Source organism: Cyprinodon tularosa, unplaced genomic scaffold (genome assembly GCF_016077235.1).
Source record: "Cyprinodon tularosa strain WSP-4 unplaced genomic scaffold, ASM1607723v1 ctg1520, whole genome shotgun sequence".
Lineage (NCBI taxonomy): Eukaryota > Metazoa > Chordata > Actinopteri > Cyprinodontiformes > Cyprinodontidae > Cyprinodon > Cyprinodon tularosa.
The window spans coordinates 5,963-32,670 of record NW_024038355.1 but is presented as its reverse complement, the minus strand read 5'-3'; the positions used below and the strand labels follow the sequence as shown (position 1 = coordinate 32,670).

At 38.4% G+C, this 26,708-nt stretch overlaps 1 protein-coding gene across 1 annotated transcript in view; it reads right to left on the bottom strand.

Annotated features, from left to right (window-relative positions):
- The window catches only part of LOC119779883 (A disintegrin and metalloproteinase with thrombospondin motifs 20-like), a 33,446-nt gene extending 9,915 nt beyond the window's left edge, over positions 1 to 23,531 (bottom strand). Inside the window, exons 1-3 of the mRNA XM_038279727.1 lie at positions 23,079 to 23,531; positions 22,617 to 22,978; positions 15,810 to 15,969 (exon numbers count right to left, since the gene is read on the bottom strand). Of these exons, the coding sequence (XP_038135655.1) occupies positions 15,810 to 15,969; positions 22,617 to 22,978; positions 23,079 to 23,169 (613 nt within the window). The 5' untranslated portion in view covers positions 23,170 to 23,531. The remainder of the gene's footprint in view (positions 1 to 15,809; positions 15,970 to 22,616; positions 22,979 to 23,078) is intronic.
- Between the last annotated feature and the right edge of the window lie 3,177 nt (positions 23,532 to 26,708).

The following is a 26,708-nucleotide window of genomic DNA, read 5'->3' as shown; positions in this document are numbered from 1 at the left end:
ACAGAAAATTCATTGCAATGCTCTGCATGTAACAGCAAATTTCTTTAGGTAAACAACGATTTTCGCTAAGCATAGAAATAAAAATACATCATATTGTGTTAACTCAGTTAAAAAAAGATGATACCAAAGCAGTTTAGTTCTTCAGAGCTTTCTTGTTTTCCATCCCGAAAAACCTTCTCAACTTTGGAAAAGTCAAAGATAGTGAAGAGCTCAGTTGTATTCACAAACTCAATTTTTCCACAGTCTAGACAAAGAGAGACAGTGTTCATCTGCTTGAAAGACTAAGAGGGATAGAAATGGTGGGGAGGCAATCCGTTTACTGTTCTATGATTATTCAAGCAATGCCCTCTATGGGTACATGAGACAGAGCGTGACTTTCTGGCACATCAAGTCCCAGTTCTTGCAGCTGAGAGGCTATGTCAGTCTTAACATCTGCGCTAGAGTCAAGCCCATCACTTGCCCTGCACACAAACCAGCCTGCTGTCTCACAACTTAGATGTGGATTTTCATGGAAGAAACTCAACAGGGCCAAAGCTATGAGACTAAACCTCTTAAACAGGCTCATCAATACAGACATCAAAGGGATTATCGAGGCACAGAGGACCACCAGCCTCTTCAGAGTAACACTAAGTAAAAGTGAGATGGGAAAAATGAGGAAATGAACATACTGTATGCTCTCAGATATAATAGTATTTGAATCAGTGCAGATTCGCTAAATTGCTTTGAGGTATTATCTCTCTCTAACTGGGTAGTGAGCTACCGCTTACACCACGAGGAGACAGGGTGATGGGCCTCATATACGAACACACAGAGAGATATGACTTCACCATGTAGCCAGATTCAAGTATAGAATACATCCATATCCAACACATCTACATCTAGGTAAATAGTATCATAAACTTAAGCTCCAAGAGTTCCTTATGAAATAAAAGAAAAATCTATTACTTGATTGTGTGCAAGGCTTTATATAAAAACCAACCAACATGTTCACCATTCTGGGCTCTTGTGGCTATTTGAAATGCCACTGTAACAATAATTATTAGCATGCCGAATGGTAATCGTATTATATTACAATGTGAGGAAGGTTGTAATTATCCAGGAGGGATGGACTAATGGTTTAAGGAGGAAAATCTGTTACAATAATAAAAATGAAGTCCTTGCTGCCTTTTACAACGCATGCCCCCATGTCTTGGACGGGTTTTACCTAAAATTAATTTCCCGGATTAATGAAGTATAAATGAATTGAATTGTCCTAAAGATCGCACTCCAATAAAGATAAAAGTAATCCAGGTTCACATTGCTAATCCTATTTATTTTGATTTCTTTATTGTAGGCTTTTTAGTTGTGTTTTCAAGCAACAGTGTGTAAGATTTAACACAAGGATTAGCCTAATTTTAGAAATATTAAATTATTTTCTATAGGTGTATCATGACAGAGACACTGCAGGGGGTGACTCTGCGTCCAAATGCGACCCCAAACTGAGCTCGATCCCAAGCTTGCCGCATACAAGCTTGTCTAGACGGAGCCGCTTTCACTTTACGCTGGTCAGAGGTACATGTGAGTGACGACAGTCAGTTTTTTTACTTATCCAGGATAGTTAGTAAATTATTGTGTCTCAACTGTCAAATAAAAACACAGAAAAAAGCAATGAATACAAACAACCACTTCTCTTCCTTTTATTCTTCCTATTATTTCTTCCTTGTACAGCTCCCTTGGTGTTTAGAGTCTAATTTGTCTACAGCATATCTAAATGCACTACATGTATTTACTCCACATTTGTATGCAATGTCAACATTTATGCAGAGTTCTGTAACACAATAGTGCAGAGTATAAAGCCTGAACCTTGCAGCAAGAAGGTTCTGGGTTTGATTCCCAGCCTGGCGTCATTCTCCATGTGCATTTGTGGGTTCTCAACAGGTACAGTACATCGGCTTCCTCCCACAGTCAGGTTAATTGGCTTCTCTAAATTCTGCTTAGGTGTGTGTGTGAATGGTTGTTTGTCCTGTTTGTCTCTGTGCTGGTCTGTGATAGACTGGCGACCTGTCCAGGGTGGACCCCGCCTCTCGCCCATTGACAGCTAGAGATAGGCGCCAGCGCCCCTTTCAACCGCAGCAGGGATAAGCGTGATTGAAAAGGGTTGGATGGATGCATTTATTTAAGTAAGGAAGCACTAGATATAATACGTTTGTACTGTAACTGAACTCACTGTATAGGTTATAAGATTTCAGCTAAGATTCAAATGCTCTTTTACTCTCCTAAACATCCCAGTTAAAGGTGGCAGTGCAAAGAGAACAACAAAGGAAAATCCACATTTAATTATTGAGCAAATTAACATTCTTTAACAGTGGCCTGCTGAGAGTTTAAGCTTTATTCCCAGACATATAGGTTTCTCTCTACCTCCATAAAAGGTCAGACAGTGTGTTTACTGGAATAACCTGATAGTGTGACTCAAGAAGAGATAAATCTTACAAATTCCTGCAGACAGAAGTACAATTAAGTGCAATTCTGTGGCTAGACGGGTAGCAGCAAAGGCAAGAAATTGTTTCTGCCAAAGACAGCTTTAAAAAGTAAAGTGGTGTAGTTTTTAACCACACTAAAAGATGTGGGATTTCTGCACATAGAGTAGAACTAATAGAGTTTAGTTCCCATAAAGGATGAGTTCAGACATTAACTCAACTTCAGACTTCAAAAAGACAGAACAGTACTTGTGGATTTTCACAAGAATGGGCCAGGAGCATTTTTTGCTTTTCTTGGTCAAATTAGGAAAAACATTCCCGTGTAAGATTTTATAGTAATAAAACAACAAAGCCTTTCTCACCCAGGGATTAAATAACTATGCTTTAAGTGTCAGCATGTGAGATTGAGTGTAAACAAAAAATATGGATCTTGGCAATTGGTGGTTTAAGCTTTACATCCTGTATCTATTTATTAGACTTTTATATTGAAGTAACAAAGGAAATAGTTGCTCTCTTGTGATGACAATGTCAATAATAAGACTTAAGTAAGCCTTGCAACTTTTTAAATCAAGTTCCTGACTTCAAGGGTAATGAATAGAAGTGATGGTTTCCACTTGTGAATAGAAGATTTCACGAGCCTGCTTCGATGACGCAGTGGTTAGCGCACACGACCAATGTACGGAGGCCTTAGTCCTCGATGCAGCAGACCCGGGTTGGAATCTGACCCATGGTCTTTTGCCGCAAGTCTTCCCCCCTCTCTCAAACCCCCTTTCCTGTAAGCCTGTTGCAAAAAAAAACAAACAAAAAAAAAAAAAAACGAGCCACTAGTGTCGTAAAAACCCAAAAGAAAAAAACAAAACAAAGATAATCCTGTCATGACATATAATATGAATATAATAAAAATAATTGAACATTCAATTCACTTCTACATCTTAACCGATCCCTTTCGGGAGCAGTGGACTACCACTTTGTGATGCCTGGGGAGCAATCAGGGGTTAAGGGTCTTGCTCAGCGACCCAGAGTGGAGGCTGCGTGGATCAAACTGGGTACTTGCAACCTTCTCAGAGAACAAGCATGCTGGTCTAACCACTCGGCCAACTCTCCACATATTGTTTGAAGCCGATTACAGATGTCCGAAAATAATAAGTTTTACTCAAAGCATTGTCATATCTTTGGCTGTCATATCTGTGGCTGTTTATCACAGCTCTTCTATGATAAACAGCCACAGCCCGGGGTGACAACACTAATGGATATCTGGTCAACTAGACTTGGCTTTCCTCAATCCATCTCAGAGGAAGATGCTTCAAACCTGTCATTGCCAATCATCTCTGAATTTCACCCTGCGCACCCAATAGTTGGTCACAGTCCCTTCGATTATGCTAACGATTCAAATGGACTCATATGGTGGGCATAGCCAGACAGTAGACAGTGTCAGAAAATAGCTGCAGCTGAAATCCCCCTCAGGAGCGGCTAAAACAACACATGGAGGCCACGGCCTCTGGACAGGCAGACACATGGAAGCTATTAAAGTTACTGACTGCATATACTTCTGTAAAGCCCTGTCTAAAGATTCTGCTATCATGATATTGACTTAGTGTTCAATTATTAGCAGCTATATATTGAACCATATCAATGACATAGACAGTAGTCAGAATAGTACAGATTTTTTTCATAATCTTGGACACCCAACCATCTTCTGTTAAAAGCAACATAGTAGATTTAAAGAAAAGACACCAAACTAAGCTAGTGTGAATCATTATATCTAAAGTGGAGCTTGAGATTAGAAGGTCACCACATCCAGACACATGACAGACACATGCAGTGCAGGCCAGGGCTTAGATAAAAAAAAATCACACATAAAAACAGGATTTATTTTCCATTCCTCTGAGTATCTACTTAGCAGCTTCCAACAATAAGTAGGGTGCCTCATCCAAAGACTCCCCAGACAAATTACACACATTCTCACAAACTACAGAATGTTTCTTCTCACTTCATCTTACTTTACAACCATGAATTATGTAATCTTTAAATCATTTATGTCTTTATCCACATACTTAACTGGATCCAGGCTTTAACTTTAAATGAGCAATTATAACCTGAAAATGCCGCATATTTCATTTTAACTCTGGCTGTATGTTTGGGGTAACTAAACTGTTGAGAAGTAAACCTCTGACTCTTTCTGAAGGCTTTGTGACAAGTTGTCTTCCCATCATGCCCTGTATTTAGTTCATTCCACATTCTAATTCCTCTGGTAATTGTGTTTTCTCTCAAAAGCAAACCAAAAAAAACAACATTGTTCTGGCAAAGGCATGTGACAGAGTGGGGATTTTGTCTTCAAGGTTTTGTGTTGTGTTCAGTGAATTTCTGGCAGACAGTTGCCATACAGTGTTAATTGGTTTTTAATTTCCACTACACACAGTCTTTTACTGTACATTTAGCCCATTTTCAACATCTGTGATGTGCCATTTATGTCATTTCTGTAAACTGTAAAAGTAACTTCTTACATCTTTATTTCAATGATAGCTTTCTTCTTGATACGTACAAGACAACTTATACTTAGACCACAATTTAGACCAGTTTTATGTCATTTTGTAGACACGGTGTATGCAAAACGCAATTTTGTTTTGTACAGGTTTCAGACATTTCCATTCCATTAAGTGCAGCAGTGATCAAATGTAAGAAGTGTGGGAGAAAAAAGGTGGTGCAAAAACGCACTGATATGGAAGTTCAGAGCATTAATATATATATATATATATTAGGGATGCACGATATTGGGATTTTGGCCGATATCCGATATGCCGATATTTTAAAACTCATGCAGCCGATAACCGATATCGATACTGATGTTAAATCTGGACAAAAATAAGTAGTCATTGAAAATAGCACTTTTGGATTCCATTTCTGACACTTTGAAAAATAATATACTCTTGTTACATAACTATATACAGGCTCTGTTATGGTGTTATGCTTTGGGTTTTTTTTGTTTTTGTTTTTTTGTGTTTTTTGTTTTTTTTATATTCCATATTGCCTTAGAATGTATTGTTTACTGAGTTAACTAAAATAAATAAAGATTGAAAAAAAAAATAATATACTCAAATATATTTTCATATGCTGATATCAAATAGATTTTTAAAAACGCGGTATCGATCTATTTTACTTTCAAAATCTCGTGAAATTTCATCGTTCTGTTACAAACTCTCGTGATATTTTGCAGATTCTTGTGAAATTTTGTTAGTAAAATAGATCGATACCGCGTCAATATATCAACATATAAAAATATGGCAAAATTTTGTGAATTTTCGGGGGATTTCGTAGCATAACGATGACATATAGCAATATTTTATTAGTAAAAGAGTTTGATATGGTGTTTTTAAATGGCAATATATCAGCATATGAAGATATTGTGATATTTTAACGTATCAATATTTTTCCCCTCGTCTTTAGAAGTTTTTAAGTCTGTAAAAAAGAAGTTTTTGAGGAAGAAGAAGTAGTATTTTATTTTTTATTTTTTTTTAGACTTTAGAAACTTAGAAGCTGATCAAATATCTAGTTAAATATCGGTGTGGTGGCCGATGTCCGATATTCAGTTTTAAGGCCGATACAGGCCGATACCGATAGGGGGCCAATTATATCGTGCATCCCTAATATATATATATATATATATATATATATATAAATATATATATATATATATATATATATACGGGGCAAATATGCAGTATTTTTGTTTGGTATTATCAGTGTGATGCAGAGTCTGTGACATGATTCGGAGTATTCTCAACAGTTCAGCTGTCTGATGGAAGTGGGGAAGAAACTGTTGCAGAAACTGCTGGACCTGCATCAAATGCTGCAAAGCCTCTTCCCAGAGGGCAGCGGAGTGTCTGCACATCCCCATACTTATAGTTGTTCTTTTAACTGGTTCTCACCCATTAACTTTACATTTTTGTTGTTTCTCAAGATTTACAACAGGACTCACCTGGAAGTTATCCTCTAGTTTCTGTTGTTCTTTTACCTTAGTATTACAAAGTGTGCTGTTAAAACCTGACAAATTTTAAAATAATTTAAGAGGTAAGATAACTTTATGTAATGTACTGAAGTCATTGAAGATTCCACATTCTGGACACCACAAACCTTATACCTGTGTTGTCCAAGGCAGTTCAAGGAAAGGTTAAATTCTTCATCTGTAAGGGAATAGGACATTTAAATAAAATACTAATAACTCCTTATTTTAGTCATGCCACCAGCCACCAGCATGTCCAGCTTTAAGTTATATTTGCAGCAAGTGACCTAGAAAAAATAAAGCACAGTTTCCTTTATTACTGTACGGCCTGTCTGCTTGGATTTTAGCAAGTACAGAAGACAGAAAGAATTTACCCCTATATGCAGACACCCTCATCTTTTTTGGTTATCTCTATTCAAAGGACAACACATGGATTCACATGCAGGTTCAGAGACCGTACCCTGTGGGATGTTTGTCATTAAAGGTCGGAGGTCTGTTGTGATTCGGGTAAGGTGTGCTTCTTTCCATAATGTTTTGAAATCCAGAGCCAGTCTCATCAAGGTGCTCTGCAACTTGAAAAACGAGTCACCCACTCAACACCTATCTACCCAAGATGTATTTTAAACAGCAGGTTGTGCTAACGAGGAAGAAAACCTATACAACCACTACACACATCAGTCAATGAGAACTTGTGGGGTTTTTCAAATTCTTGCTGCCAAATCTCTGCATTAAGCAAAACAAATACATTTAGGCCTAACTTTTGTTGGACAGCTCATTCAATGACACTAGGATGCTTTATCAACACTGCATGAAAATAAACACCAAAGAAAAGCTGCTGAAGACAGGTATATGCCAATGTCCTGGATGCTAAAATAACAAACTATCATGTTCCATTAAGGAAACACTTTAAAAGTCCTTATCAGTCCACTTCTATCTGACATCTTTCAGACACCAATGGCAAATGCATAGCAGTCAAGTATTTGTATGTGTCAAAGATGACAGGTTTGAAACAAAACTTCACTCAGTAAAATACGTGTGCATACTGTGCTTTGCATTGCTTTCAACAGACTTGTGGAGAAGCAATAAAAACTTTGGAAACATGGGCGTGCAGGTTGCACAGTGGTTTGTGCGCACAACCCATGTAAGGAGGCCTTAGTCCTTGACACAGCTGACTCGACAGGCTCGAATCCGAGCCGTGGTCCTTTGCCGCATGTCTCTACCCCTATCTCATACTCCCTTTCCTTTCAGCCTACTGTCAGAAAAACAAGCCACCAGTGCCGTAAAAACAAAAAACAAAAATAAAAAAACTTTGAAAACATGCAGTGCCTCGAAATACAACAGTTCAAATTGTTATGGTAACCTCTTCTACATTTCTCCAGTGATTTTAATAGCATTCAACTTGTTCCTGTTTTTTCTGAAATATACAATCAACTCCTTTGTTTTGTTGATATTCAGGATGAGATGATTGTTTCCACACCATACCACAAAATGGTTCACTAGCTCCCTGTACTGTTCTTCTCCATCTGTGATGCACTTAATTTCAGCAGATAACAGGATTCTTTCTTGTGCTGGGAATCAGGCATATACAGAGTAAAAAAACATGGTGAGAGCATCGTCCCCTGTGGTGCTCCTGTGCTCCTGACTACTGGATTAGAAATTAACCTTCGGTTTCATAAATTGTGGTCTGTTTGTCAGGTAGTTTTCAATCCAGGCGATTGTTGGTGTCTCCACCTGAACCCTCTGGAGATTCTAACAAAATAAGTCAGTCTAGTGTTAAATGCACTAGAGAAATCAAAGAACTTTATCCTTACAGTGCTGTCTGCAGGATAAAGCAGGTTTATGATTGATGCCATCATAAACCTGCTTTCTGTTGCTCATCGGACTATGTGTCAAGATTTCAATCTATCTAATCATGGTCCTGCTTGAAGCCTGTGATCTTCTTCATCCATGACCACACATCTCCAATATCTTTCTACGTGAAATTGCTTCTGAGCCCTATCCTGTATGCCTTCTTGCTTTCTCTTTTCTGGGATGTTTTTAATGGGGCAGCTCAGAAGAGATGGGTTAAACAGAGAAACGCCTAAATGTGTCCAGGCTTTTCCCATCACAGCCAATTTGACTTTGCGTCATTCGTCATTCCTCTTCCAAACATTAAAGACTTTGGTCTTTAAAGATGATTTGTCCATGGTTGACTTGATAAAACTTCACTGATCAAATGTTGCAGTCAAGAGAAGGCTTTTTTTGCTCTATCTGGCACAATTCGGGTAATGAGGCACAAAAGGCCTCACTTATGCCCTACCACACATTTGGGGAGTGTTAACCTAGTGGGTTAGAGCAGTGCACTTGTGCTCTGAGAAAGTTGCAATTCCCCAGTTCGATCCCCACATCCTCCAATGTGTGTTTCTGACCAAAACCATTAACACCTTAAGGCTGATTTATACTTCGAAACCAGGTCCTCTGCGTAGGTGTCGCAGTGAACAAAAAGCCATCCCCGCCCCCTCCACAGACACTCTGCTGTACCTCTCCCAAATTGTAACTAACCGCAGACAGGAGGCCGGCTTTTTTTGTTTTTATGACCAAAATTGCGGAAAACAACTCGTGAAATATGACCAGCTAGAAGATCGAGGTGTGCAAGAACACTGGGACCCTTTTTCCACTTGGATCCCCGCTATTTTTCGCCGTCATATCCCTCCATTGTCGGACTAAACTCGCCCCCACTTCCTCATCGCCTCGGTCATATCTAGACCCACAGCGTATAGCACAGACCACGCTTCAATATTGAGCATAAATCAAAACTGTCTGCGTCAAGCTCACTGCGACACACTGCTGCAGGAGTATAACCAGCCCTTTATTGCTCTCCAAGGGGACGGGTCAAAATGCAGAGAATGAATTTCCCCATTGTGAGACAGTAAAGGGATTTACATGTAGTGCCACAAACTTGAAGGTACCTCTCATTACAGCTATCCTTTGGTTGTTATAGGCAAGTTCATCCTGGCTTACATTTCTAAGTAGGCAATTCCATCTCATGCATCATGACATATAAACTATTTTGGACTTTGTCCATCAGTGATGAAAAGGTGAGACATTGGTTGGGTGGGTGGATGGATGGATGAGTGGAATAACAGAGATGTATGAAACAATGTACAAGTTTACTGCAGTTTATATGACACATCTAGACATATCTGTGGTTCAAAGAAGCTGTAAAAGAGCAAAAGAGAACACGACTCATGTCTGATGAGTGCAGGAAAGATGAACTCTCTGATCATTCTTCTATCAAAAATTTGCCCTCTCTTGTCATAAAACATTGTACTGGATTTGAAACTATTAGGATTTGAAAATCTTAGATGTTAGTCTAAGGGTCAGAGTCTCTGTATAGTCTGTAGAACATGCACACAGACCAGTGTTCATGTAATGCTAGCTCCTGTACTGTATGTCACCCATATTATCAGTGGTGTTTGTTTATTTTATTTATTTTTTCCAGCTCTTAAAATCAGAGTCAGCCACAACTGGCAACTGTAAACTAACAACAGATTCTAAAAAGGTTCCCAAACGATTCTGATTATTACATATCTGTAGTAAATATTAGGGCTGGACAATTAATTGCATCTGTAATATAATCGCAATTTAACAAAACTTTATTTTCTATCCGCAGAATCACTAACTTTTGATAATATTTGACAAGAGTAAGACACAACTTTTCTCACTGCAGCCCTTTAGGTGGCAATAAAACATTTCAAATGGGATGCCGGCACACAGAAAGCTAGAGAGAGTTGCAGCTAGTGTACAGATCCATGCATGCAAATAAAAGCAAACCCTTTTTACACAAAGGTTACAGTAAAGTCCTACAACAATGGACTCAGTACAATAAAACTATCAAGGTCATGAAAAAGAGAAACCCTGAAATGAAACATCAAAAAGCTTGTGGTTAGTGGAAAGGAAAGTCAAGATAAAATCGCAATATTGGTTGAAAATAATTGCAATTTAGATTTTTGGCTAAATATATGATATTTGTAAAGCTGATAGAAAATGTGTTTTGCTGATTCTTAGTGTATCTAAAAAGAAAGGTAAGCCAAGGAAGATTATCAATGACCACCTGTTGGCAAATGTATAAGAAAGAAAAAAATAATAATAAAGACATGTGGGGTGAAGCTGCATTACAAGTGGGGCACACTTAGCCAGTCTGCATTTCCATGTGTTTGAACCTTAAAAAAACATTTTGAGTGTCTCAAACCACTTGAAAGTCTCAAATCTGCCAAACCGCTCTGCACTCCAGTTCGCAGTTTTGATTTTGGACAAGAGCCCTCTTCACAGACACATTGAGAGAGAAAGAGAAGAAAGGAGTAATAAAGATGACTGACCCTAACAAAGAGTGCTATTGTAACTTCAAAAAAAATACAGGAATCCAGCTCTTACCAACATCACGGGTTCTTGAGCCAAATAATCTCATGAAATATATAAAAATACAAATATCTTAAGGGTATATCCTAAAGGTAGTGATTTTGAATGATAATAAACTAAAAATATATTAAATTTTTTTTAACCAAAAGTGTAATTTCAAGTGATTTTCCTTCATTTTTAAGTAAAGTAAAAGTAAAAACTTTTATAGACAAGAGTTTTTAGGATTATTAAAATATCTCACATTATCCTAGGAAATCTTCTCATGTTTGAAATCAGACTATTTTTGGCTTTCTCAATCACTGGTTTGATCTCTTTCCAGTCTTGAAAACACTGTAGAACGAGCTTCCAGGGAGAGTGCAAGACCTTCAGAAGATAACACGAAGGTGGAAATTACAACTACAAAACAATTGCAGTTGCATATTTACTTAGGCTTTAGGTTTTTAACCTTTGTCTGTCATGGACCACATTGGACAGACTGGCAACCGGATGGGGAAGTAAAATGTATCCTAAATTATTCATCATGTCCATTGCCTCGTCTCCTTTAAAGAGTTATGTTCCTTGTTTAAAAAGCTTTGCTACAAAAGTTGTAAGACATGCAAAATGTATCTCAAAATCTTCCAGCCATGATTAGATATGGGTTTAGATGAAATGAGAAGAATAACTTCTAACACACAGCAACTTGAAAACAAAAGCTATCACAGACATGTGCAATAATTGCAACTGCAAACCTAGTAGAACAATTTGGCAATTTAAGAAACAGCAACTATGTACCACAGTTTCCAAGCATCACAGCATTAAACCAGTGGTTATGTCTGACCTGCTAGTAGGAGCGTGCTCTGCTCTCCTTACCGTAAAAATGTTAGTCTTGACTTGATGTGGTCTTCAAAGAGCCTGTTTTTATCACTCAATCTGGGACAGGAACCTATCAGATAGAAGCTGAGGAGCTGTAGCATGGGACACCTCATAATCCTAACTCAAGATCTTTTATGCCTCTTCCTCTATCTCTACATGCTTTCCCTCTGATGAAGCGCCACAGGTGTCCTTGGAAATGTATAGTTCTTTCTACCTCATACCTACTGCATCATGCGCATACAGAAGAAATTGTTATAATTGGTTTATGAATTACTTAGGGATTTTAAACTTAATATAAAGTTGCAAATGAAACAAAAAAATACTGTTATTCAGGATATTATATAAAATAGATGTATAATTTAACATGCTTAGAGGCATGATAAACCACCTCTACATTACATAACAAGGAGGTCATGAAAATTATAAAGACATAATGAAAGAAAGAGGGAGAGAAAAGGAAGAAAAGGTGTTGGATCCAAGATGACAATAGTCCCAACAACAATGAGAGACTCAAAATCTCAAACCTAACTAGCAACAATTTGGAGCCAAACTTCTAAAGTGAAAGCCTACAGTTGTAAGCTGAAGTAGTTTCAAAGATATCAAAGGCAACTAATAATGTCAAAATGAACGAAATTCAAGAACGCATGAAAAACCTACTCAATGACATCCATTACCTTGGAATAGGACTGCATTTTCCCCCAAGCCTTTGGAACATTCCCATGTGGTGCTGGCGTACCAGATTTAATTCAAGAGCCATTCGACCACTAACCTAGAAGCTCAGAACACAATCCAGAATAAGTTCTAAATAGCTTCAGTTCTGACATTTCTCAGTATAGGCCTTCCATTCCTATCTCAGTCATTAGGCAAGAGGCAGGGTGCACCCTGGACAAGTCAACAATGCAGTTACTGTCAGCATTCAAGTTGATGACAACCAAGACAAAAGTATTCTTTGGCTTATCATAATTAAGTAGATATATTTTTTATTTGACGTAACATTAGTACAGTGATTGAGAAAAAAAACACATCTATTCTTAGACAAAATAATTTTTAGTATGGGAATGTCCTAGGGCTGCTTTGATGCTTCAGGGCCTTCACAACCTGCCAAAATTAATTGAATTTTAAATTCTGAATTCTACAAGAAACTCCTCACACATGTCTGGCCATCAGTATATGAGATAGGTTTTTTTTAGCAGGAAGATGGCCTTTGAATTGCTCAAATGATAAATTGAAAATTTGTCATTTTAATGAAGCCTAGTCAAATTCCTAACAAGGATCAAATCAAGCGGCTTTGAGATGGCCTCAAACAGGGCATCAAGCTTTAGCTGTGACATTTTAATAACAAACAGTGGGCCAAAATTCCCCTAGACTTAAGTCTGTACATTTTCACATAGATGTTTTATTTGTTGTTACTTCACTTTACTTTACAAATTATAAAACATCCATCCATTTTCTTACACGCTTAATCCCAAGTGGGATCGCTGGTGCCTAACTCCAGTTGTCAATGGGCAAGAGGTGGGGTACACCCTGGACAGGTCGCCAGTCCATCGCAGGGCAACATAGAGACAAACAGGACTTACAACCATTCACACACAAACTCACACTGAAGGAGAATTTAGAGAAGCCAATTAACCTAACAGTCGTGTTTTTGGACTGAGGAAGCCGGAGTACCCAGAGAGAACCCATGCATGCTCAGGGAGAACAAGCAAACTCAATGCAGAAAGACCCCGGGCCAGAAATCGAACCCAGAACCGTCTTGCTGCAAGGCAGTAGTGCTACCCACTGCGCCACTGAGCAGCCGTATTATAAAAGAACCAAATATGAAAAAAAAAAAAATCATATTTTTATATATGTGTGTATATATATATATATATATATATATTTATATATTTTTTTATTTTATTTAATTATTTCGAACAGACAGTAAAAACAATCAAGAAAGAAAAAAAATGTAAATGAAACAAACTTATATATATAAGTATATATATATATATATATATATATATATATATATATATATATATATATATATATATATATATATATATATATATATATATATAAATATTTCATATTTGTCACGAAAGGGTAGTGGAAATGGGGCTATAGAAAGAGAAGCAGAGATACAAAACGCAACTGTCATCCAGCTCCACAGGTGGCCCCATCCAGAAAAAATAAAAATAAATATATATATAATTTTTTTTCATATTATAAAACAACAAAATATGAAAAAACAAATTCCAATAGATATTTAATAGGTTGGTCAAATATATCATTCAGAACATTTATGTTCAAATGCCCTATTTAGTTTAGGATTAGTTTAAACTCTGCCATCAGACTTTACAATGTGGCACTACAAATGCCATAACTTGTGCAATAACCAATGTTTAAAGCAATTACTATTTAATACCATGTGCAATAACCTGTACAATAATCTGTTAAACAAATAAAAAAATGTCAGCTGTTATAGTTATCTCACTATATTACTGTTGTTCCTTACCTGGTACCACCTTAATGTACCATGCCAAATCCATATGTGTATAAATCACCTTAGATGTACATATGTCATACATATGTCCAATGTGAGATCATTAAAATCTATCATATCTTATCTTAATCTCACTCACAGGAACAAGCTCCATCAAATGTAGCTTATTCTGAAGCAGACTCCATACATAAAGAGAAAAGTACTTAAAGACATATTTGTAAACTTTCTATGTTTTTAGGAACATAGTTTATGAACGAGTGTAGTAGGATCGTACACTTTTTCAAGTAATTTGATAGCAGCTGCTACTGCCATTGGGTTGTAGTAGCAGTCATTTAGATTTTATGCGAAATACTTTTTTACATTGGGTAAAGTTGGTTGGATTTCTTTCCAATTTATTACAATTTAAAACTCCATTCTGTATGTACTTTAGTTACTTTTGTCACAAGCATTTCTATTAGACAAATATACAAACTAAGTAAATAAAAACTACAATTTGTACTTTGAATGCATCATACATAAAGGTGGCTTTTGAGTTGTATAACCTTTAGCTTTTGCCTGCTTAATTGTACTAGCAAGAAATTGTGTAGCTGTGCCTGTATCAATTTATGCCTGGTGTGCATGCTTGCACTATTCAGTATGTATAAAGGAAAAAGGGTTCACAGATACTGATGTGAGCAAAGAAGTGATGATAGAATCTTTCTGAAGTAAAAGTATGGTTTCAAATGAACAAGGGGGAGGACTCCCCCAACTAAGCTTTTCAGGAACTTCAAGAAGCCTGCAGACGAACGAGCAATCCTAGATGACAGGAGTAAAAATCCCGGCACAGGATTTGTGTTATTTTCTAAACAGCAAAGTTGATAAATGATCATCACACAGACCTCACCGAATGTGTTCTTTAGAGAGAGTATAGTTAAATGTTCCAGGGTGGGGGGGGCAGTAATAGTTTTCCACACTCAGACCAAAGATTGCAAGGGTAAAGCATCATAAGGCGCCACTGGCCTGGCTCTTCAGGTCATTCTACGTACAATGGTTGCTATCAGACAACAAAGGCTGGCTTTAGACAACAGCTACTTAAGCGCTCTGCCCATAAAAGATTTATTGCATTAAACAACAAAAGGGCACCCTCAAAGATGCCTTTGAGGACAACTTCATGGAGGGTCTTCCATTGATGTAAACTTAACTCAGTCACACTGGGTTTTTCTGCTACCCAGAGCTCTCAACCATAAAAATTCTAATGGAAGCAGAGGATTGTACAAGCAGGATATGAAGTGGAAATATTTCTTTAGCTATTTTAAATGCAACTCCAAACCTAAATGTAATAATTTCTAACATTGGCTGGGCCCCTGTCAGAGAACTTGGCACAGAATTCTTCAACAGAGGTTAAGTGAAAAACAGCAAAGCATTGCTTGGAGCCAGTTTTGCTTAATTAAGTCAAGAGGCTTTTATAAAAACACCTAAATCAGGGCTCAAAACTTATAACTGACATGAATTTTAATTTTAAGGTAACCTCAGCGGCCATGATTCATACAAGTGTGCACACTTAATAAGGAGGTAAGTGTTTAGGGGTAAAAGTCAGACAGACTGTGGTTAGGGGCAAAGGAGTTAGGCTGTCTGGTACCTGAGGCAGCACAGGGTTCATCAGTGTGTGAGGTGTTCCTTCTCCTCTCATGTCGATATACTAGATGTGGTTTGTTGTGCTCTTCATTGTATTCCTCCCCAGATGCATTCAAAAGAGGCTCCAAGAAGTATTCAGCATGCTGTGTCGTAAATGTTCCAACCTGGAGGAGAGAAAAGAGACGTCACTGATGGCTTTGGCACCATGCATGTGCTCGCATGTCGAAGCACACTGTGCTGTTTGGGCTCAGTTTACAATTAACTTTCATTGACACAAAAGTATTGCTATTCTCATCTGGGGAAGCACTCTTAAAAAGGCTAAGCTTATGACAAAAAACATTTTGAAAGTGTGCAGAATCAGAAATATATGTCAGAGTTTACTGTTAGTTTTGAGCTTTTAGCCACCAGTGTACAAGAAAAACTGTACAAATTGTGCACCTTCCTTGCACCAGAAAGCAAGGGACTCGCTTTGCCTGTGTGACAGTTTCATGCATCTGATCAGTCAGTGTGTTCACTATGAAAATGTGTTTCCCTCCTCACACTCTGACAGTTGTAGGAGTGACATCATCATAAAAGGAGAGAGCTGCTGACAGAGGAATGCTAATATTGATTTGGCAGCTCAGCCTCTCTCAAAGCCTCTTAGGTCTTTGAGCCAAGAGGCCCAGTGGTGTTTGCATGGTAATTTCATGCGCACACTTAAGCCGGATATTGGATACTGGAATGTTATCTTTACGGAAGTGTTATACCATAGCCATCTCCACAGGTGATGGACACTTGACAGTGGAAAACCTACAAATCTGATATGGGAAACGGGTACAAATGGTATTTGTTCCCTTAGAGTGGAAGGATTTGTTCACAATTGGTTTTCATCACCCTTCCTGTGGAGTATTACAAGTCTTGAGCAAAAGAGTAATAACAAACTTATGAAACAAATGCAACTACCGGTACTCAAATCAGTCAACATCTTGACAACTAGAAACACCAAACTTTGACACTTTCTATGACATTTTTCCTTTACCTATACGTATAATATGCACTTCCAAGACACCACTATACAAAAATTTACCCAACTTGCTGTTTTAAAGACCTTCTTTACACCGGACTAAAACTCCAAAATGAGTTTAAAAATCAGTGTGAAAATAGATAATTTTTAAGGCTATGGAAAGGTCTTCTGGGATCTACAATGACCCCAGTGTGCTCCACATTATGCATGATGGAGCATCAGAGCTCCCTGACTATCTTAAGCATGTGTAGAATTTGCTGCTTAGTAATGATCACAATAAAATTCAAGAGTTCTGTGTTTTCCATAAAAAAACTTGCAGACTGGATGAATTTGGTTTGAATGTAGCTAAATCTGCTGGTTAAATATGCCGCTATTACCAAGCTGAAGCAAACAATCCACAAATTCCACAGGTGATAGACAGATGGAGAGATTTTTCACAATAAATGTTGTGAAACAGCTCACTATTTTGCATGGAGTTTGCTTGTTCTCCCATGCACATGTTGTTTCTCCCTGTGTACTCTGGCTTCCCCCCCACAGTCCAATAGTCCAATATCATGTTAGGTACTGTTAGGTTGATTGGTCCCTTTAAATAGCCCTTACTGTAGGCATCTGTGTGCATGGTTGTATGATTCTGTCATTCTCCATGAAGGACTGGCAACATGTTCAGGCAGCAGCCCCCTTGTGACCCTGATGGACAAGCAGTAAAATATGTATTGAGGGATTCCTTAATAAGAATTAAATTAAATCTAAATCAAAGGTTTTTAAATGAACAACATGCCTGTGCAGCAGGTATTAATTTTGCCATTTATAAAATATATGAATATTACAGAAGTATTCGTAATCAAAGTTGTAATGAGTAAAATTTTAAACCATTTAAATATGTTTAAATATGTATGGATTTTATTAGGTATCTGCATATGTACAGAAAATAGAGAGTGTGTGTGTAAGTGTGCACGTGTATGTATGTTTTGGGGGGGGGGGGGGGGGGGGGTGTGATCACTCCCAGGGAGTTTAAGAAAAAAAGTCTGAGTTACAATTTTGCAGTTCAAAGCTTTATTCTATGTTTAGTAGAGGTACCAGGGATGCTTCAATCCATCAGTTTTTGATAGGCTCTGATTGGTGATAGGCAGTCCAACAAGGAATAATCTAAATGGTTTTTTTTTCTATTCATAAACAACAATCACAACTCAGAATTTGAAGAAGCACACCAACTGTCAGGGTTCCCATGTGTGTGTATGTTAGTGCTAGTGATGCATCTCTTCCTGAGAGGATCTTGGTGGAGAACCTTTGTAGTCTACACAGGTGGAGCTCATCAGTCTCATCAGAGTGCTAGGCTTTAAAGCTCAGCACAGCCTTCACTTAGTGCTGGTTTCTTGTTGTTATTTTATTACTCTGTCGGTTCCTCATTTGTGTTTTTCCTTGATGTCTTCTATATTTTAGTGTTCAGATTTTTTTCAATTTTGGCCTTAGTTGCCTGTGAAAATGTATTAAATCTGCAAACTTTTCTGTATTTGGGTCCTCAAAAACCTCCACCCTACCTGACACCAATCAACAACCTTGACTTTAATTTGCTTCTCAAATTTAAAAGAACTGAAAGCATACAAAGTTTGGTGACATAATTTAAAACATGACTTTTCAATTTAAGAAACCAAACTCAAATGTCTTGTTTATGCACAAAACGTGACTAATAAAGTGTATTCTGACTCAATTCTAATTAATCTGTTTAATTTGAAGCTATCACTTTTGTCATAAAACTAGGAGCACATTTGTTCCAATTATACATGTATGTCATGTTAAAATCTAAAGAACAAATTTAGAATCATCAGCTCAGAGGGGAAGAAACACAATATTGGATGTAACCAAAAAATGCCTGTCTAAAGCTAGCAAGACCAACCTACAGACAAACTGAAGATCTGGGATTATGCTCTGTGTCATCAAACACCAGTCTCTCATTTTAAAGCAGTAATTCAAATTTGTGCCATGACAATCTGGTTAACATTTTGTGAAAATGAAAAGCAGAAATAAAGAATCTAATGGGTTCTCGGTTTCAGTCTCCTGCTGGCAGATTTTTCTCTTATCAACTATGCATTTTTAGGCTATAGATGAATAGGAATGACATGAATATATGGCATTTTTACAAAGATTTTTGTTTTTTGCCACTTGCATATTACAGAACATTCAGGTGAGATCACATTCTTGTACATCTAAGCACTTTATGATTAAATATAAAATGGCTGGTGCCTGTTTGTTGCAATAATAAGACTTAATCTTGCAAGACTTGTTTGTCAGGACTTGAACCAGACAATTATCTGTTTCTTCGCTAGAAGGAGGCACAGCTCCAGAGCTTCCTTCAGCTCAAATATAAATCTTCCAGAAATTTGGATAAGAAGAAAGCTGAACAGGATCTCATTACATAGTAGCCAGCAACTGAAATGAATGACATGGCAGATATTGTGTTTTATTGTGTCTTATCTGTGCTGAGTGATCCAACATTAGACCTCTAAAGTAAAAGGACCCACAAAAGAGGCAGGAATTGGATCTTTACATCATTTAGAAGACAGAACCATTTCTCAGGGCAAATTGACCCACCACACTCCTCTATTATGGGAGCAAACTGAGAAAGCCAGCTCTGCAGGGAAAAGTATTTCCCACGGTGTGAGCAATCCTTAAGTTCCTGCAACCTGCATTAGTAGTCATCTTCTTTGCAGAGGTTTTTTTTTTGTTTCCTGTCCATCACAGCAAGTTCACTTAAAAAGAGCAAAATTATCCCCACACTCTAAAACCCCCCACCTCTCTACCCAATCTCCCCCGGGGATAGCTTTGAGTAACTCTGGACGAAAAGGGGAAACTGCATTTTCCTAGAATGACCCATTTGTTTTATGGCTTGATTATTCCTTAATTACCTCATCTCCGCAAAATGTTGCCCAGGCCGGCAAGCCCCAGTGATCAGCTGCAGACACATTTATGACCCAGCAGCCTTTGGTGCCATGTCTATTGTGTAGTTATCCTCAGAGGGTGGTATTTTCACAAAAAAGGAAGAAAACCTGTTGGGGTATTAAATTCTATTTAACCATATGGTGCATGCCACCTCATGGTTGAAATGGAGGAATTAAGATGAACATAAATGTATTTTTGATTTACTTTTTGAGCCAAAAAGTGCACCTGTTACAGTCTAAATTGTACTTGCTGCACTTGTCCAAAAATAAGAATCACATCACCGAAATAGATGCGGGGATAGTTAGGCTCGAAGTCTACGGTCACTCTTTACCCACCCCCCACATTGGATCCCTTTGGTCCCTCTGGGGTCAACCCCCTTGCTCCTGGTCCAGTAACCTCATGTGACCCATGAAGTCATCCCCTTCAGCAGCTATCAGACTCTCCACACAGGAGTCAGCAAACTAAATCAGTTGAACACCAGGATTCCCATGCTATGTAGACAAGAATATTTTCCCATTTCTCTAGTTTATAGAAAAAAATAAAAAACATAGCCTTAATGCAGTTAAAACAAAACACACACACAGAGGTTTGTATATTGAGACTTTCCATGGACTTACATTTGTTTTATGTAACCCTGACATTTATCCTGAATATAACCACTATCACCTAAAGTTAATTCGAACTGTACCTCTAAACTGACTCTATATGGTTCAAAATTATACCCCAAAAGGCCTGTTGGTCCTCACAAGGTTAGCAAAAACACTCCTAAATAAGTAAAATAAACAAATATATAAACATACAAAGACACATAGTTGTTTTTCCATCTATATTAAAACTTGACATTGGCTTACATTAATTTTAATTAGGGTATTAATGCCTAACCCTAAAATTTGCCCTAACTCAAACAAGTATCACTATATTCCCTAACCTTCACCTAGGAAATCACATCATACCTCTAAACTGACTTACTAACATTAAAAATAGGGGATTTACCACATTAGATAAAGCCCTCTGTCCCTACATGGTCTGCTGGTTCTCGGAAGGTTAGGAAATATACCATAAACAGTCCTTAACACAAGCACATGGAGTTAGGCACACTTTCTCTTTAATGCACCCATACTTGTACTCATACTCATCAACTCTCGCTTTATCCAGGACTATTTTGTTGGGCAGCAGCCTTGCAGCAACAAGGTTCAAGGTTCGATTCCCAGCCTGGGGTCTTTCTGCTTGGAGTTAGCATGTTCTCCCTGTGCATGAATGGGTTCTCTCCGGGTACTCCGGCTTCCTCCCACAGTCCAAAAACATGACTCTTAGGTTAATTGGCTTCTCTAAATTCTCCTTGAATAGTTGTGTTTGTCCTTTTTTGTCTCTGTGCTGCCCTGAGATAGACTGGCGACCTGTCCAGGGTGTACCCCACCTCTTGTCCGTAGACAGCTGGAGATAGGCACCAGCACCCCTTGAGAATAGGCTTGGAATAAGCGTGATAGAAAACGGATGGATGGATTAACTTTATTGATCTTAAACTGGAGAAATTTACCTCTGCATTTAACCACTCGGTTAACAGACTCTGGGCTGTGGGGATCCAACCAAGTACTTGCAACCTTCTCAGAACACAAGTGCACTGCTCTAACTACTAGGCCAACACTCCCCCCTCTTTGAAACAGAATGGATTGATGGGTGGATGGATTATCAGATATTCTGATAATCCAGATATTCAGTAACTGACCACCCTTTTGAAACTTCTCTAAAAGCAGCTTTGCCAGCTAAACATTAAATATATCAAGTCTATTAAGCTGTGTTTCATTTTATTTCATCATAGATTTAGCAAAATATGGAAACTTGTTTCTGACATAGTGTCAGAAAATATGTCAAATGATACAATTCATACCTGAATCTCACCTAAATTATCTGGTATGTGTAGCCAAAACACTGGCTCATCAGTTGAATTTAGCAGTCTTTTTATGTCTTTGCAAATAAAAATACATTACTCAGAAATTTGTCAGGTATTGGAACGGAAATAAGTCAAAAAGTAGCCAATAGGGTCCAAGGAAAATGTTTCGTTCTTGAAGGCCAAATAATTCTGATCTTGATCCATCATACCTCTTGAAGTTTTAGATTTCTTCGCATAAAAGGCAAAAACACAGTTTTCAAATATTTTCATGCCATTCTAATTACCCGTCTTACAAAATTTGAGGGTTCCGGTCTTTGTTTTATCTAAATACAGAATTTGCATTTTTTTTTTTTTTTTGCAAAAAAGCTTAAAGTTGATCAAACTTAAGAAGAAGTCATTTTTTTGTCATTGCGTCATTTCTCCATTGCATTTGTGGCTGAACTGGGCCTTTGGAGGATATGAATATTAATTTGATGTATGTTCCATGATTTCCTCCTGCTTAAAGGTAACCCTGAACGCCTCATTTCAAATCTTTCTGCAACTTTTAACATGCCTGGATAAAACTTCCTCCTTTAACCCACCAACTTTTACCAATTCTCCTGTTCCTGTTAAAGAAAAGCTTCCCACAGTATGATGCAACCATTACCATGTTTCACACTGGAGATGGTGTGTTTAGGTAAAATCTCTTCCATATACAGCATTTTGGTGATGATCAGAGGACATTCTTCAAGGGGATAGATCCGCCTCAGTCTCAAACACCGGAGCGCATCACATCTAACAGAGTTCATGCGTCCTTGTGTCATTAGTCAGAAACACTTGCTCTTGTTATACACGCTTCACTCACAGACTGTGGGCTCTGGAGGACATGCATGAATGGGATCCATTGAAAATAAAGAAACCATATCAAAGTCGCTTCAAGAAAGGAAATCATATTTTTGTTGGTTTTATTTTTCGTAATAACGGGATCCAATAGGACTCACCAGGCCAGTGCACAGACTGAACACAGCGGGGTGCTCGCTCTTCGAGTCGACGTGCCCGCGGAAGAAGCAGTGCCGCATATCGCCGGGGTCGTGGAAGTTCGTGTCGGTGTAGCTGCTCCCCTCCGCTCCCAAGTGTGTCACCGAGTAAGAGGGCGCAATGAAGCTGGAGTCTGCGCTCAGGTTGAGATGGAAACGTTCCCCAAACGCGTCGATCCTGTAGAGAAGCCGCAATCCCGACAGGTCATCATTTAAACTCCTGCGCCTCCTTCTGTAGTGCAGATTGTGGGGGAATGATTCTCCGAAGTCATTGACTCTGAGCGGTGTGATGATTTCATAGGATGACAGCTGCTTTATGAAGCTTTCTGCAACACAATGTGAGAATCAGAAGAGAAGCAGCAGCATCAAAGTGTCACTATAATACAAATATACCTTCAAAAGGAACCCGGTTAGAATTAGATCTACCTTGTTTCGGATGCAATCGGTACTGTAGAGTCTCCCTGACCAGTGCTGATAAATGACACGTTAGTCCAACCAGCCAGATTGCAAGATGCATGATTTCCTCCGCGAAGACTCCGTCCAAGGCGCTTCCCTCCGTCTCTGCCGAGCGACTCGGCGCGGCTTCCCAAACTTCTCCGTCTCCCTCTCCTTATTCCCAAGCTTGTCCGCAACAGGTCGTGAGATCCGAGGAGGCTCTCTGCAGCGCAACTCTTGCAAAGTGCATTGGCCTCATCGCTTTGTTAAAACGCGCACCCACTGGCCTCTGCAAATCCTCCGTGTTTATGACACATTCATCCCTCCCGGCACAAAAAATATAAAAAAAATACTGCTGCCAAATGTAAACTGCAGTCTTTGGCTGAAAGGAGGGATCAGTGACAAGTAAGCTTTCCTCTGGCCATCCCTTGAGCACCCCCGGTGCACCCAAAGCTCTCAATAACGCCAAGCAACGCCCCTAGAAGATCCAGAGCCAATGGTTTGTGCGCGCACCATGCGAACGTTAATGCTCAGGAGTAGAATGGTCATTGTAAAAAAATAAAAAAGAAACTAATGATAAATAATTGAAAAATCTGCCTCAGCTGAAATAAAATGTCTAATTTCTCTCAATACTTTCATTTTTTTTTTGTAAAAAAGTGCAATTCACATCATTGATCATTTACACATCAAAGCATAAAGACAGATTGGTTTAGTCTTCTATCTAAGGAAACCTAGCTGAGTGCATTCAGTTATTGACTTTGCAGAATACTTGCCTGCTGGATGAGCTAAGCGACACTATTCCCTTGCATTGTTGTTGACTTTGCATCAAGTCCTCATTCTGAGCATCCTTGCAGTGACAGTGGAGAGGAAAAACTCTCCACTGTGCACTGAGCAGAACCAGGCTCAGCGTGAAGGTCTGTTTAGGAAAGAAAGAGTTTAACATATGAACTCTGAGCTACTTTTAATTGTGATTTTAGTTTACATGCAATTAAGACCTAAATCTTGCTTCTCTTTTTATTTTAAGCATTGACTTAGACATACTTCTAAAATGCTCTGCTTTGCAGTCCCAAGCTAAACTCCCTGTTCTCATTGCAGATAAGGTGTGCTTGCTCAAAACATGGGGGTTCTGATTCCCTACTGACTACCATTGCACAAATAAAGCACTATAGGAAACATTTTTCATCTGTTGCTTGTGGAAGGAGGGCTCCTTCCACATTTTTAATGATGCCCTGGGCAACTGCATGCAACCAGTATCACAATTGCCACAGATCATTTCTACCCTATACAAGAAGGGCAATTTACACAAATGTTAATGTAGCTGGAGGTTCATAGTCCTGCATTTAAGTGTATTAATTGAAAGTTGATCGAAGAAAAAAAAAGTGAATGGAAAAAGGCTTTAAAAACAATAGAGATGATCACATTCCTCACCCCTTCATCTATGTGGTCTGTGGCAGGTGGATCAAACTCAAGGTCTTGACTCCTCTAATTGGGTCTCTACTTAACACACATCTTTTTTTTTTAATCGCATAAGCTATTATTCTTATGTAAAACATTTTTACCATTGCAAAAGTCAATCACTTCATTTGGATGGTATTAAATTGAATTCCAAGAATAACTTAAACATTGATGTCATTTTTATCAGGATTTTTATTAAAATCCCATATTACATAGATTACTGGAATTTGATTAATTCACCTTTGGAATAATGTGAATATAAAAACAATTTAAAATTCCTCTTCTCATGCATAAATCCCTAAATATTCAAGCACCGTCATGTATCAGAGCTCTGATTGTTTCTTATGTTCCTAACAGCACTTTACTCCTAGAATTTAGGTCTACTGGTGGTTCTTCAAATTTTGAAAATTAAACTGGATGCTCCTCTAATTTGCTGACAGTTTCAATCTGTGTTTTATCTGTCTAATTTCTAGACTTGGCTTAAAAAATTTTTTTTGATAAAGCATAGTTGGAATGAAGGGCTTATGCTGGATTCAACTGAATATTATTTCTCTCCTCAAATTATATTAGCAGAAGAATAAAATGAAACCACAAGGTCTAATTTAAAATGCAATTTGAAATAATGAAAGTATTTACATTTTCAATAACACCTATTGAATCTGAGACTTACAGAAGATATACATTTTCAGTTTAACCTATGATTTCTTTAATAAAAATTTATATAAAAACTCTAAATTAATTATTTACTTATTCCTTGACTTCCTGTTTTACTACTGTTGCAATGAATTTGTACTCAAGAGGCCAAATTCAGTTACTGCTTCTTTAAAATCGTTTAAATTATGAGACAATTCCTTTTCATTACCACAGGTGTGTGTTTAATGGAGCCTAGGCAGAAGTTCAACTGAAGAAACTCATTGCTTTTCATACATTCACCTGCAACACAGCCAATCAGCTTTGAACCACACCTTGACGAAAGCCAATCGGCATCCAAAGTTCATCTTATAAGGCCTCCGATACGCTCCTGTGCGCAGGTATGCTCTGTATGACTTCATTCAGATGACACCGTTTCAACCCACCTCCAGACCCTCCTCCACCATTGTAGCTAAAGCTTCATCAGAGTCATTTCTCCCGGACTCTCACTGGGTTCCCTGTCTCAAGTTGAACCTGGTTCTGCCAGGTTTCTGCCTGGTTCTCCCAGTTGGTTTCTTCTCAACTGGGAGTTTTTCCTCTGCACTGTTGCTCCATGCTTGTTCATCATGTACAGGTTCTCTCAACCTGTGCTATCCAAGCTGGACTTCAATCTTTCAGTTCCCTACGTGAAGCTCTAGAATCAGCTCACACAATCCTCTGGATCTCCCCATAAAGCTCAGCATACCGTCTCGCTAACCAGCAGTCTACACCACGCCATCCTGGAAAGAAACATCAGCTGTGCTGCTTCCATCAACACCCTTGTTTATAGATGCTGGAGATCGGCCTGTTTTCCAGTGTGGTCCTGTTTCTCTGACCGTGACTGAGTGGATGTGCTCTCTTCGTCCTCTAGCATGGGAGCTGGCTCGGAGCTCGTCTGTCTGGCTGTTTGTTTCCTGGACGCGGCCGCCTTTGTGTCTCTGCTTCTGTCTCCTTGAACCCCAGTCGGCCTCGGCAGATGGCCGCTCACACTGAGCCTGGTTCTGATGGAGGTTTCTTCCTGTTAAAAGGGTTTTTTCCTCTCCACTGTCGCTACAAGCATGCTTAGTGTGAGGGATTGTATTTGAGTCAGTGAGTCAATGCAATCAACTGGTTTTCCTTAGATAGAAAACTTTGTATCAATTTGACTGTATGATCTGGTTGAACTGTAAAGTGCTTTGAGATGACATGTGTTGTGACTTTGGCGCTATAGAAATAAACTGAATTGAATTGAATGGAATCTACAGACTGACCAACTTCATCTATCTCCACTCCACCACCAGTTTTAGGCCTGGGGGGGAAACAGCCCTATTCTTTGCTCATGTTCATGCATATCAATCAAAATTAAGTGCTATGTTTCCTGCTGAGGTCTGAGCGCCAAAGACAAAGTAATTGTATCAATAAATTTCTCCTAATTGTCTTTTCTCTTTATGTGAGTTTTTCAGATTGAACTCTCATAAACAAATAACAAAAAATAAATTGGATCAACCCTAACCCTAG